Consider the following 15,616-nt stretch of genomic DNA (forward strand, 5'->3'; position numbering starts at 1 on the left):
AATCTGCCGCACTAGTATACATAATATAGATATTTAAATAATTTACAGTATTATATATTTAAATAATTTTAATATTTACACGTCAATGGTATAAAGCAGTGTATTTAAAAAGTACGTGCTCATATTAGTCTAATTTATGTATTAAAAACTGTAAATAATTTAATTAAATTACATTTTTATCTGTCGTGTTTGTTTAAACTTTTTATCATTTACATAAATGTAGTTTATTCATTCGAGTAGTGTCACTACGGTCGTAACCGAGTATTACATAGTCTCCAATAATTAGTGATAAGTTAGTGTAATGAGTTTGTTTCGATTTCTTTGGTAATCATGGATGTGGTGTTTAAACTTAAGACAGAGAATCCCAAAAGACGGGCCAACTTCTTGTCGAAGTTATTGTTTGCGTAAGTTTTGGAAATCTATTAAAAATCACGCGTTGGCATCGAAAAGTGATTATAGCTTAATCTCAAGCTTAATCTTTTGATCTCTTATGACTGGTTGCACCAACAGAACTTAGGCTTAAGACGTGCCTTAAGCTAAGCTTACGATACATACGCGTTGCAAGATTGAATCTTAGATCAATTTTCAGCTTGCTACCGTGGAATTTCCATGTGGATTTCATCTTTCTTTTTTTTTTTTTTTGAAAAATGGCTTTGGCAGAGCCAATTCGGCTGTCCCATTGCAAAACACAGTAACCGTCATTTTTGTCAAAATCGAGTTTTTTATAAATTTGAAGTTGCTGGGTTTTGCTCTACCTTCTGATAGTTTTAAAACTAACATCGGACCATAAATAAGGAAGATACGGCATACGCCAAACACAGTAACTGACAGTCTATCGAGGCTTCTCCCAGTGCAAAACACAGTAACTAACAAAACCCATATCAAAACCAAGTAACTGCTTAGTAGTTGCTGGGTTTTGTAATGGTTTTTGTAGTTACTGTGTTTCGATTTGAGATATCGTCTTCAATTTATACGGAAATTCCAACCTCTTTTACTCTGTAACCATGTAACTGTAAACACATCGTTACAAGATATAGACTCCATGAAATCGTTGTAAAATATTTTACAAAGGGCCATACGCACATGTCCGCTGATGGAATTTATAGCAATATTGAACAAAAAATACTAAGGAACAGAAATATCTATGATTTTCAGGAACTGACTGAACTTGTAAATAACTCTAGAAAAAATGAAATGAGGTACTTGAACTAATAGAGTTTTACTTGTGGCAAAATAAAAAAAACAACTTAGAAACTAATAGGCCTGGATCCCGCGTATGAAAAAAAAGTTAATTAATAGCAAGCTGAAATTTTGTTAATAGCTTAAGGGTGTCTAGTCGGATAAACTTTGATATATGGGAACACTGGAACAGGGGAAGTTTTAATTGTGGAACAGGTTAAAAATTTGGAACGGTCAGAACACGAAAACGGCACATGTATTTTGTCCGACAGAACAGACTTAAACTATCCGAACAGAGATTAAACTCTCATGCAAAAATCAGAATGCTATTTATCACCAAATGGGCGTTTTAATGAGTGGAACTGTGGAACATGCAGAATATGTCAAATGACAGGAATTATGACAGGGAATTACAGAATTCGCTTCGCTCATTCTGCAAACTTTCACATGGGTGTCTTAAACGTGTACTTTTAATACTTATATCATAAATAACTATTATATCATATAGTTTTAATTTATTTTATTACAGTTACTGTGTTTTGTAATGGAAAAATGGATATTAATTTTTTTTAAATTCTATGCAAATTTAGTTTTCACTGGTGATCTCTACTTCTATGGAGGATTATTCCCTTCAATTATATTTTAAAAAATGCGAATAAGGGTTGTCTAAAACACCGTCAAGTTTTTGTTTGAATTTATTTAATAAGTTCTTACGGCTTATACATTTTAGAAAAATTGAATTTTCTCCATTATTATAAAAATGCAATTACTGTGTTTTGTCATGGGACAGCCGAATTAGCCAGACTTGTTTGTGATTGATTGCAGATTCATAGTCATAAATTTCTTATAAACGTAAGTACATTCTACAATATTATTTTTATAGATACATTGGTACATTGTGTAGCTTTTTTTTATTTTGTTTTTTTTTTATTATTTTACTGTTTTTTAATATATATTTTAATTTGTGCGAAACACTTTTTTTTACTTCTTTTTTTTTTCTATTCTTTTTTATTTTTGTTTCTATTTTTTTTTTCTTTTTTTTATTTATTATTTTTTTGTTATTATTTTATTATTTGTTTTTTTTATATATTATTTTTTTATTTTTTCAAACCACATTAACAAATTATGCCTATTATATTACGTTTACAACTTGTATTTACATAATTTAGCATGTTTATAAATGAGATGAAGAATTTCCATATCATTTGTAAATATTAAAGTATTAAGGTTTATTGGGAAAAAACATTTTAAATATTTTAATTCCTTATAAATTTCATCTTAAACTTATCATTTAATACGCGCTAAGAAAGACGAGCCCTATCTATAACCTGAGCTGGGCTAAGCTGAAGCTTAAGATTTGTCGGTGCAACCAGGCATTAATGTCTTAATCTGTTGCTTAATTCTTAAAATACATTTTTAAATTAGACTTTGAATATACATTAATTTTGTAACATATTATGATTGGTACTTCTTTTAGATGTACTGCCCATTTGTAAAGAATAAAAATAATACAAGAATCAACTTCTTCTTCTTCTAGTGCCTACCTCTTCTTCTTCTATTTAAAGACTAAGGTCGACTATAACCATTACACATTCGTGTCTATTCTGTGCTTTCCTCAAAAACCGTATGTGTTTAACCCGGTCCGGTCGCGAATGTTTTTCAGCCAGGATATTTATCGTCTAACAGGACTTCTTTTTCTATAGATGTTACCCTTCATAATCAGCTGCAACAACTCGTACTTATAATTTCTAAGTATAAGCCACAAATATCCCGTTTTTCTCCTTTTAATAGTGGTCAAAATTCTTTTTCTCTTCCCAGTGTGTGCAACACCACTTCGTTCGTAATAATATATCATCGGTCCATGGTATTTTCAAAATTCTCTTAAAGAGCCACATTTTAAAAGCTTCTATTTAATATTAGTACATTTAGACGTTGAGAGGTGACTCAATTTTTTTTGCAGAAATTTCTTGAAAATAAATCAAATAATAATATTTGAGTTATCCTCCCTCTCCAAAAGGTCCGGAACATTGTTTAAATAATCAAAATGTCAAAAAATGAAGGAAAAATTCGATTTTTTTCTTCGTTTTTGATTATAACTTTAAAAGTATTCATTCCGAGAAAAGTGGTACTAACATAAAAGTTGCGTAGTTAAATTTCCTACAATATAGAATTAGTTAAAAATTTAAAAAATAGTCATCCTTGTTGCAAAATAGCAATAATTGCGAAAAAACCATACAAAAACAAGTATTCGCATTTTACGTTTTTCAACCATTTGTGCTACACTTAGGACCTTCATATTTCACCCAGAAAAACTTTATGATACAGTAAAATAACACTGTAAATTTCATTAAGATCGGTTTAATAGATTTTGCAAAATAAATTTTGCAATCCAGCTTTCGCAAGAAAATTCATTTTTTCAAAATGTTACAGGACTTAAAATAAAGCAGATAGCAAATTGAAATTTTTTTTGCATATAGAAGTGTACTGTACCTTTTATTTGAAATTTGCAAAATTAAAATCGATTAACTACCACTGCGTTAGGAATTTTTTTAAATAAACATTAGTTATTGGTGCTACGCGCAGGACAGCGGATGGTTTGCTCTGATTGGGCATTTCAATGACCTTTGGTAATAATTGATACATTTTAATTTTTATTACATTTCGATATAAATAAATAAATTTGTTTATTGCAAAATAAAAGCACATACTCTATCCTTTGAAATAACACTTTTATTAGCAAAAACTTTCTTTGTTCATATATTTTAACTTAGTGAATAAAAGTTTATTATTTTTAAACATATGCAATTGTTTAAACAATATTTCACAAACAATAATAAAATTAGTTTGATTTTTGTTGAATTAAAATATTAAAATGCAACAAAATATAGAGTAAGAAAATAATATATTAGATAAAGATTGGCAGAAATTTTGGTGGAACTCAACTTGTGTGAATCGAACACCGCTGTCCTGAGCGTAGCACCAAAAATTAATGTTTATTTAAAAAATTTCTTGACGGCGTGGTAATTAATCGAACTTAATTTTGCAAATTACAAATGAAAGGTACAGTACACTTCTATAAGCAAAAAAAAATCAACTTGCTATCTGCTTTATTTTCAGTCCTTCAACACTTAAAAAAAAATGAATTTTTTTTGCGAAAGCTGGATTGCAAAATTTATTTTGCAAAATATGTTAAACCGATCTTAATGAAATTTACAGTGATGTTTTACTATGTCATAAAGTTTTTCTGGGTAAAATATGAAGGTCCTAACTGTTGCATAAATGGTTGAAAAACGTAAAATGCGAGTACTTGTTTTTGTATGGTTTTTTTCGCAATTATTGCTATTTTGCAACAAGGGTGACTATTTTTTAAAATTTTAACCAATTTTATATTGTAGAAAATTTAATTACGCAACTTTCATGTCAATACAACTTTTCTCAGAAAAGAATAATTTTAAAGTTATAATCAAAAAAGAAACAAAAAAATCGAATTTTTCCTTCATATTTTGACATTTTGACAATTTCTACAAAAAAAATTTGAGTCACCTCTCAACGTCCATCTCAAAACAGATGCGCCCTGGACTATTTCTCATTACCTCCACATTACGAATCAAAGCTTCATCACCTTAAGGAAGAATAGACGTATATACATATAATATTTACCATCCGATATCGTATTTAGAGGTCGAGTCTTTGGTTACTCAGAAATCTTGCTATCTTTAAAAAGACTTCTTTTGATTGCTCTATTTTGGATCGAATTTTTAATTTGGGATTTATATCTTCAGTAATCCAGAGTTCCAAGCATTTCATTCTGTCCACTTGTTCAATATCTTCATTTTTATCTGGATGCTTATTATGACTTTATCCCTCATACTGATAACCATAGTTTTTATTTTCTTTATATTTACTGTTAAAGAAAGCTCTTCCTTAGTACCTTAAAATTGTATTTAGTAGCGTCTGCAGGTTTTTCTCACTTTCAGCAATAATGACTGTATCGTCGGCATAACGGCCACGTTATTTATATTTTCACCGTTTATCTTGATCCCTTCTGTACAGTTTTCAAGTGCTTGTGTAAATAACTCTTCGTAGTACATATTAAATAGTAATGGTGAAAGCACTATATAAAATATATTATACTATTTTCATCTAATCTTACCACAGCCTGTTGGTTCGAATGGATATTTCTCACTATGTTAATTATAATTTTTATTAAGTCCTTTTCGCTTTAGACATTCCACGAATATGTTATGTTTAACTTTGGCGAAAGCTTCCTCATAGTCTGTAAATGCAACGAAAAGGTCTTTTTGTTCGGCGATCAAGCAGGCCAGTGTTTTGTATTTCCCCTACCTATCCTACGATTTGGACGTACCTACTGTATCTAAGTGTATGCGTTTGTGTAAAATGTGTTTGCTTAAACTTTTTATGTGTCTATACACCGTTATTAGGCATTAATGCCCTTTAGTAGGGATCTATGGAGGAGTATCACGAAGACGCAAGCCCTTATCGCTTGCCGTACCGCTCCTCCATAGGCCGATCAGACACCAGTTTATTCCAGACCAAGTCGTATATTCTATAGAATTTTATACTACGACGTCTGCCTTTTTATTTTTCAATGACCAGGCCGGGGCTCGAACTTCGATCGTAAATCCGCTAAATTTGTCGATAGAGTGCCTCAACCAACTGAGCCATTTGACCGACATTTTTATGACTTTTTATCATTTACATAAATGTAGTTTATTCGTTGGAGTAGTGTCACTACGGTCGTAACCGAGTATTATATAGTTTCCAATAAATAGTGATGAAGTCAGTGTAATGAGTTTGTTTCGATTTCTTTGGTAATCATGGATGTGGCGTTTAAACTTAAGACGGAGAATCCCAAAAGACGGGCCAACCTCTTTTCGAAGTTATTATTGCGTAAGTTTTGGAAATCATCCATTAAAATCACGCGTTAGAATCAAAAACTGAGTGTAGCTTATGTCTTGTTCCACCAATACATCTTAAGCTTAAGATGTGCCTTAAGCTCAGTTTACGAAACATACGTGTTGCACCATTGAGTCTTAGATCAATGTTCAGCTTGTCAGGACAGCTTGCCATGTGGATTGCATAGGTAGATGAGAATCGAAAATTATGGTGCAACATAAGTGAGATTTTTCAAGCGGCCCTATCTATAAGCTGAGCTGGGCTAAGCTGGAGCTTAACATTGGTTGGTGCACCCAGGCATAACTCTCTTAAGCTTAATCTCTTGATCATTTATGCCTGGTTGCACCAAAAAATCTTAAGCTCCAGCTTAGCCCAGCTCACTTAATTTTAATTATTTTTTCGATTTGCACATCATTGTGGCAAGCTGAAACTAGATCTAAGACTTAATGGTACAAGGCTCGTCTTAAGCTTAAGATCTTTTGGTGCAACCAGGCATTAATGTTTTAATCTGTAGCTTAATTCTTACATACAATTTTAAATTAAACTTTGAATAACTATACATTATTTTTGTAACATATTGCGATTGGTGCTTCTTTTAGATTTATTGACCATTTGTAATGAATAGTTTGTAGTTTCTTTTCCAGTTCTGTTTCTTGAAAAGAAACTACAAACAGAGATGAAATATTAACAATAGTCGAAGAGTTCTACACAGAGTTATACAAATCAAGAAAAAAAGATGACAATGCGCAACCTCCAATTACAGTAAAAACTGGAGTATTAAATCAAGGATCGGATTTAATGCCCGATATAACAAAATCAGAAATCAAAGAGGCTCTGAAGAAAATGAAAAATAATCGAACCCCAGGTGAAGATGGAATAGTATCAGAAGCACTAAAAATTGGAGGAAATATACTACTTGAAAAAATTAAACAACTTTTCAATATCTGCCTTCACAACGCCAATATTCCAACAGACTGGAACAACGCTACTATGATTCTATTACACAAAGCAGGAGACAAAGCCAATTTAGAGAATTACAGACCGATTAGCCTCCTCAGCCATTTATATAAGTTATTTACGCGAATAATAGTTAAGAGAATGGAAAGAAAGTTAGAGACTTATCAACCAAGAGAACAGGCAGGATTCCGAAAAAATTACGGAACAAATGACCATCTACAAAGTATAAAAACCCTGATAGAGAAAGTAGTGGAATACAATAAACCCCTAGTTCTAGTTTTTATCGATTTTCATAAAGCCTTTGATACAGTTGAACTTAGCAAAATATTACAGGCGCTTAAAGAATGCAGGCTAGATTATAGGTATACAAAATTATTACACAAAATATACTTACAGGCAACAACCACTGTCAAATTACATACTAACAGTAATCGCATAAAAATAGAACGGGGGGTTAGACAAGGAGACCCAATGTCACCTAAACTTTTTAATACGGTCTTAGAACATGCTTTCAAGAGTTTGGATTGGATGACAAAGGGAATAAAAATAGATGGAGAATACCTAAACAACTTACGTTTCGCCGATGATATAGTCATAGTAGCTGAGGATCTAGGTATGGCAAGAGAGATGGTACAAGAACTCGTTGTAGCTACAGAAAATGTTGGTTTAAATATAAACATCTCAAAAACAAAAATAATGACAAATTTGGTACCCAACCAGAACATCAGTATTGGTGGGAAGGAAATAGAACTCGTAGATAGATATAAATACCTGGGACATGAAATTACGATTGGCAGGGATAACCAGACTCATGAGCTGAAGAGAAGAATCGGTCTTGGGTGGGCAGCATTTGGAAAACTGAGAGAAACTTTTAAAAGTGAGTTACCCACATGTCTAAAGAGAAAGGTATTCGATCAGTGCGTCCTCCCAGTCTTGACGTACGGATCAGAAACACTTACCTTAACTAAAGCCTCGGCTACCAAACTAAGAGTCACGCAGAGAAGAATGGAGCGGTCAATGTTAGGAATAACTCTGCGAGACAAAATCAGAAACGAAGAAATCAGGAGAAGAACAAAGGTGACTGACGTCATCGAGAGGATAGCCAGGTTGAAGTGGAGATGGGCAGGACACGTAGCCAGAATGACAGATGGGCGATGGACGAAGAGGTTATTGGAATGGAGGCCAAGAGAAGACAAGAGAAGCGTCGGTCGACCGCCTACAAGATGGACTGACGACTTAAGAAAGGTAAATAAAAACTGGATGAGGGCGGCGCAGGATAGATGGGGTTGGAAACGAGGGGAGGAGGCCTATGTTCAGCAGTGGACTTTTGAGGCTGGATGATGATGTAATGAATAAAAATATTACAAAAGTCAATTTCTTCTTCATCTAGTGCCGACTCCACTAATGAAGGTTGGCTATAACCAATGCAAATTCGTCTCCATTTTGTGCTTTCCTTAAAAGCGTCTGTGTGTTTAACACGGTCCAATCGCGAATTATTTTCAGCCAGGATTTTTGTTGTCTACCAGGACCTCTTTTTCTATCGATATTCCCTTTCATCATTTCTTGGTATTCTTCTTCTTCTTGTAGTTCCTTCTCCTATTGGAGTTTGTTTATCATCACAGCTGTCCGTACCTCAGCCAGGAAATTCTTCTTCTACCTATGTATATTTTACCCTTAATTTTACCCTGCATTATGAGCCTCAATATCAGATATTTCGCACCTCTGGTAATGTGGCCCAAATATTCCAGCTTTCTTATTTTGATGTTGTTTATCACCTCGAAATCCTTTTGTAGCCTTCTTAACACTTCGTGTTAACAAATTACAAACGTGTAAACAAATTAATTACACATTCTTTACGAATTTGTAATACGTTGTATCCATGGTATTTTCAAAATCCTTCTATAGCACCACATCTCAAATGCTCCCAACTTCTTTATATGGTCTACTTTTAGTGTCTAGCTTTCCATTCCATACAACAAAGTCGAGAACACGTAGCATATTAAGGTTCTATTCTCAGCTCCAGAGGAAGGTCTCGATTAACAAATTAATATATTTCTACGTATGTGCTACAAATATCCTGCCTTTCTCCTTTTAATAGTGGTCACAAGTTCTTGTCATTCTGTGCAACACCATTTCGTTCATACTATGATCGGTCCATGGTATTTTCAAAATGTTCCCAAAAAGCCACATCTCAAACTTTCTCATAAGTCAAGATTAACAGTTCAAACTTCGACACCAAAAAGAGGAAGAGACCTGGATATAACATTTTACCATCCGATATCGGATTTGCACATTGAGTCGTTGGTTACTCAGAAATTTCCTCATCTTTAAAAAGACTGCTCATAATTGCTTTATTCTTGATCGAATTTCTGATTGAGAATTAGATCTTCAGTAATCCAGACTCATAAACATTTCATTTTGTCTTGTTGGCTTATTTCTTCTAATATTCTTCTAATAATTTAATTTTATTTGTCTCACTTATATAATGTCAATTTACACCCATTTTAGTTTCAGGTAGAAGTTATTAAAATGTTTATACCATGGAATTTACTTTAATTTGAGAATAGTTTATTTGATTACATAAAATTAACTTTATGTAATGGTATTTAATACGACAAAACAATCCATCATACTCAATGACGGTAAAATTTTTTCCTGTTAATAAATTATAAGTCATAAAGAAAAAAATTTGAATATTAATTTTTTTTTCAATATCGTCGCTGATTTGCAAAAGGGAGCTAAGTAACATTTTTATATTTTTATTAATACTCTGGGCTAATTAGCAAAATACAAGGAAAAGTTATTTACCAGCAATTTTATTGCAGGAATCGAATCATGGTTGTATATATTAATAATATAGGTATGCAAAGTCCGCAGATAGTGTGCTACTTTTTTTATAAACAAAATGGCGCCCGAAAATCGTGTTTTTTTAATTTTTGCTCCATAACTCCAAAGATTTTAACTTTACAACAAAAACACCCAAATAAGAATTCACCGTAATTAAATTCTGCATAGAGGCGTGTTTTTCCCGCTTTACTTCGACGAAATTTATCATCAGAAAATGCGGGTTTTTCCAACAATATCTTTAATTTTCAACTAAAATCTTAGATAAGTAATTGTTTGTCACTAATTAAATAACTTGGTAATATAAAAGCCCTTCTCGTGTAGATTAAAATTCCAGAAGCAGATGGAAATTGAATAAACAGTTTAGCAACAATTGAATATTTACGGTCGCTATAATAACCACATTAATTATGGCACATAAATCATAATAACTATGATTTTTTATAAAAAGTTACTGTATCTATCTAATGTACTTCACAGAATTGAAATTGGACTATTTAAGCGGCGTCAGGAATATTTTAAAATTATAAACAATTTTTTGGCTTATAAAGAAATAGAATATCTCGGGAAATATTGAATTAAATTAAATCATGAAAACGATATTGGAAAAAAAGCGGCAGGAAGCCTCTAAAAAAAACGTTTAATTATGATGAATGGTTCCTGAAACAAAACCGGTCAAAGTTGACCGGCATTTACGGCACAGATATAAACAATAGGATCATAATTTTCGAACCATCACCTTTTTATTTTTGTCCTCTTTCTCCACACCAATTTTCATATCTTTAACATACTCATAATACTCATATTATAATAAAAACTATCGATATTACGAGTGAAAATTGGCAAAATAGCAAAATTTTAATCAAAAATTAGGTTGGAGAAAATGTAATCTCACTGTTCAAAATCGGTATACGTTAGGAAAATGCATTTTCTCGGCTTCCTATGAAGCAATTTTCTTCATTCTTTTTTTGTTCCTCAGTAACTCGATTAGAGCCATCTAAATAATGCATTATTAAATGTCAAACTTGCTTTTGTTTTGTTATAATAGATTAATTTATTTATAAGAAAAGCAAACTACATATTTTTTCCAGTTGTAGACTTTTTTTAGATAAACTTATTACAAGTGTACCTTTTAACGTTAAAAACAAAAATATTCCCATTTGAAAGCTGTATAATTATTTAAACAAATTAAAAATTTTTGTTATAATAAATAAATTAATTTATTAGAACAAAACAAAAGCAACTTTGACATTTACCAATGCATTAGTTAGATGGCTCAACTCGAATTAGTTGGGAACAAAAAAAGAATGAAGAAAATTGCTCCATGGGAAGCCGAGAAAAGCCATTATTTTAATGTATACCGATTTTAGTTGAAAATTAAAGATTTTGTTGGAAAAACCAGCATTTTCCTGGGAAAATTTTCGTCGAAGTAAATCGGAAAAAACACGCCTCTACGCAGAATTTAATTACGGTAAATTTTTATTTGAGTGTTTTTGGTGTGAAGTTAAAATCTTTGGAGTTATAGAGAAAAATTGAAAAAAACACAATTTTAGGGCGCCATTTTGTTTATAAAAAAAGTAGCACACTATCTGTGGACTTTGCATACCTATATTATTAATATATACAATCATAGGATTCGATTCCAGCAATAATATTGCTGGTAAATTTTTTTTCCCAAAAATGGCCTATCCTCCGATAATCTGCCCAGACTATAAGTGGAACTTAGTTCCATTTTACACAACCAGTTTAAAAAAATATGTTACTTAGCACCTAAAAATTATTATGATACTATCTCAACAACAATAAATAATTCACTTGACCCCTTTTTACAGAATAGGTAGAACTTTCGTACCTATCATTTTTGCACGTAACTCCTCTTTTGAATAAAATGTCACTTGGCACCTTTTTGCAAATCAGCGACGATATCGGCAATAAATTGTATTTTTTTAAATGTATTAAAAAGTCCCCGATATCTTTCGTTTTTCGTTTAATATCTAAACAATGTAGGTATTTTCTTGATAGGTAGGTACTTTTTTAATAACATCCGCGACTAAGAAATAGATCAGAATGCAAAACTGTATATCCATATTAATAAACGAAATTGTTAACACGAAAATACGACCATTTTAAGTTAATAACCTAAAAAACGAATATATCGAGGATCTTTACCGACATGGCGGCTGTAAGCGTATCCCTCAGGTCTTCCTTGGTAATAATCCCAGGAACCCGTAAATCAGTTATTCTTCGTATTTGGTCAATAATTTCTCGACATTGAAACTTGGTCAAATCATCTTAAAATATACTCTCTCATTTTAATATCAGTAAGGGCCACCCATATACTTCCTCTTATATACCCATTCTTAATTTGATGTTTCCAGTTAAGCATTCTCATTTCCGCCACATGTATTCGTTGTGTTTCTTTCTTTTTAGCTGCCCAATACCCAACATTCATTTTCGTACATCATGTGGTCTGGCTGGTCTTGTGACTGTTTTGTAGAATTTTCCCTTCAACTTCATTGGAATTTTTCTGTTACACAATACACGAGTCGCCTCCTTGCACATCATCCATTCAACTCTAATTCTATTGCATGCATCTCTAACTATTTTCACATTTATAATTACCCTTTACTAAGGTTTACATACACCTACCTTGATAAGTCAATGAAAATTGGGGCCATTCCCTAGAAATCGAATGTAGGATAGAGAAAGCAACATCTGTTGTACGGAGTTGAGTCGTGGACTGGCACAGATCCCACCTGCAAGAAAATTAAGGCTTTCGAAATGTGGCTTGATCGTCGAATCCTGAAGATATCTTATACCGACCACGTTACCAATCAGAAGGTTTGTTGAGAATGCAAAAACGAAAAATAGCTGTTAACCACAACAAAACAGCCAAAATCGAATACCTCAGCCACATCATGAGGAACAGCGAAAGGTATGAACTGCTGCGACTAATCTTACAGGGAAAAGTAAAAGAAAAACGTGGACCAGGAAGGCGAAGGATTTCCTGGCTAACAAATCTACGTAGATCGTTTAACACAATAACCACAAATCTTTTCAGAGCATCAGTATACAAAGTACAGATTGCGATGATGGTCGCCAACATCAGAAACGGATTGGGGCTACAAGAAGAAGAAAAAAAAGTTTTAAACCCTTTTCCTCACGAGCGTGTCTCCACTGATCCAGTTTTTGTATTAAGTTTCGTTCACTATTTTCTACTAACACTATATACATCATCAGCATACATTAAGCACCAGGGAACATTACACTGCAGTTTGTGCAATCCTACTTTCTCATGAAATTTATCAGGCTCTTCCACATCTGTCGTCACACTAGTCGTTACTCCCTCATACATATCCCTCACAATCTTTACATATTCACGGGGTACTCCCTTCTTATTGAGTGCCCACCACAGAACCTTTCAAGGAACTTTATTATGTACTTTCTCCAGATTAATAAATACTACACGAGCACTTGTTTCTTTATTCCTATATTTTTTTCATCAGCAGCCTTACAATTAAAATTGTATCAATTGATTTCTTCACTTAGTCGTCTACCAGTAACTCGCTCCTGGTGTCACTAAGTGGATTTATGACCCTGTAGTTTGTATATTGTTGTATATCTTCCTTGTTTTTGTAAAGAGGTACAGAGAGAGTTTGCCTCTCATTTGTCCCACTTCTCTAATCCTCTTAACAGACCTAACTTATTCCTGTCTCTCCTAATCCTGTCCACGCTCCCCCAGGAATACCATCAGGCATCAGCTGCTTTGCTTTCTTTATTTTGTGAACTGCTTGAACCACTTCCTCGTTTATTATTTTGGTGATCATTGCTGTTGTTGTCTCCGTAAACTCAACTGGTCTTCTGTCAACTTCTTCATTAATAAACGTGACCCGTCAAAATAGCCCGGTCAAAACAGCCCCGTCAAAAAAGCCCCGTCAAAATAGCCCGAACACAAAATAGCCTCGAATGGAAGAAGGCGAAATACCAAACAAAATATTCAAACAGATGCCAGTAGGAAAAATAACAAGAGGAAGACCGAAGCTGAGATATTTAGAACAAATAGAAAATTATATAAAAACCTTAAAAATAAAAAACTGGAGAAAAAAAGCACGAAACAGATCAGAGTGGAGAAGAATCCTGGAACAGGCCAAGACCCAGAAAGGGCTGTCGAGCCAATGATGATGATGATGACAAAATAGCCTCGACAAAATAGCCCGCAAACAAAATAGCCCCGACAAAATAGATCGCACACAAAATAGCCCCGGTCAAAACAGCCCCGGCTAAAATAGCCCCGGCTAAAACAGCCTCTTATAAACAATTACATAATTATTTATACAAGGTGTCCAAAAACTTTTTTTTAATTTAAATTATTTGACAAAAAGGGAGAATGTATTTAATTTATTTAATTTAAAATGTATTTTACTGTTGCCCGAAAACAGAAAAAAATGTTTATATCATGAATTAACATTAATTTTCGCTTAACTTAAATGTTCAAACTTCCAAGAGGCAGGAAAGACAGGACTCGAGCTCTCTGAAAAGACAATTTTTATTTAATGTGGTTAAGATAAACATCTGAATAGAGAATAATTACCATTTCCGAAAAAATGTATTTTTAAGGAATTAGTTCATGGTGAATTCTGAAGTGAGCTTTTTTTTCGGGGCTATTTTGTCGGGGCTATTTTGTCGGGGCTATTTTGTCGGCGGGCTATTATTCCGCGGCTATTTTGTCTGCAGGCTATTTTGTCGGAGCTATTTTGTGTGCGGGATATTATGTCGAGGCTATTTTGTCGGAGCTTTTTTGACGGGGCTATTTTGACGGGGTACCCGTACTATCAACGTACTTTTTCCATCTTTTTGAAGTTATACTTCTTTAGGCGCGATTGAGATTGAAGGTGAATTTATATTGATCTGCGCGCATGCGCACACCGACAGTATGGTATTGGTCGTTATACGGGCTCTGATTGGGTATTGAAATGATCTGTCAATAATAAATAATTGTTCAATATGAAGGTAAACAAATGTATAATATATTAATTTTATTGTTGTGAGGACCGAAACAAAAAAGTTTACAATTTTAGTGACATTTAAACAGTTTTTAAAAGCAACAGGTACGTAATAATTGTAAATGTATCATAGGTACTTAACTATTTGAACCTACCAAAATACATAGTATGTAATACTTTTATTTACATAATTTGATTACCATCAAAATTTCTATCAATGTTCACCTAATATATTGTTTTCTTACTCTATGTTTTGTAGTATTTTTAAACGCTTTTATTTAGTTCAATAGATTGCGTCAAATTTTTGGATGTTAATTTGACTACCTTTTCTTCCATGCAAATGAATGAAAATTTGCAGACATATGCATTCGCGGGAACAATACACGAATAGACAACAAAAAATTTTTGTTTATGTTTATTAATTGTTTAAATAAAAAAAACGATTTTAATGGAAAAAGGCCTAAATTCACTTGTTTTTTACAATGTAGAAACTTGAAACTTTTACGGATTGTCGCTAATGACATTACCTATACATATTTTCACTTTTTACGTTTATTGTTTACGTTATGCGTCATAAATTAACAATAAAGTTTTAAATTTTGAACACTCACATATTTGTTTATACAGTACCTACGATGCAAATGAAAGGAATAAATTCGTTATTTCGTAAAAAAGCGACTTTGAGGAAAAATCCCGAAAGATGTCGATTTTTATTT

The 15,616-nt window shown here is 32.8% G+C and overlaps 1 protein-coding gene across 1 annotated transcript in view; it reads left to right on the plus strand.

Moving 5' to 3' along the window:
- Positions 1-203: 203 nt before the first annotated feature.
- Positions 204-15,616, plus strand: part of LOC126887933 (ATP-binding cassette sub-family C member 4-like) — a 239,916-nt gene continuing 224,503 nt past the window's right edge. The window contains exon 1 of the mRNA XM_050655871.1: positions 204-404. Coding sequence (XP_050511828.1) covers positions 331-404 — 74 coding nt within the window. The 5' untranslated portion in view covers positions 204-330. The remainder of the gene's footprint in view (positions 405-15,616) is intronic.

Source organism: Diabrotica virgifera, chromosome 7 (genome assembly GCF_917563875.1).
Source record: "Diabrotica virgifera virgifera chromosome 7, PGI_DIABVI_V3a".
Lineage (NCBI taxonomy): Eukaryota > Metazoa > Arthropoda > Insecta > Coleoptera > Chrysomelidae > Diabrotica > Diabrotica virgifera.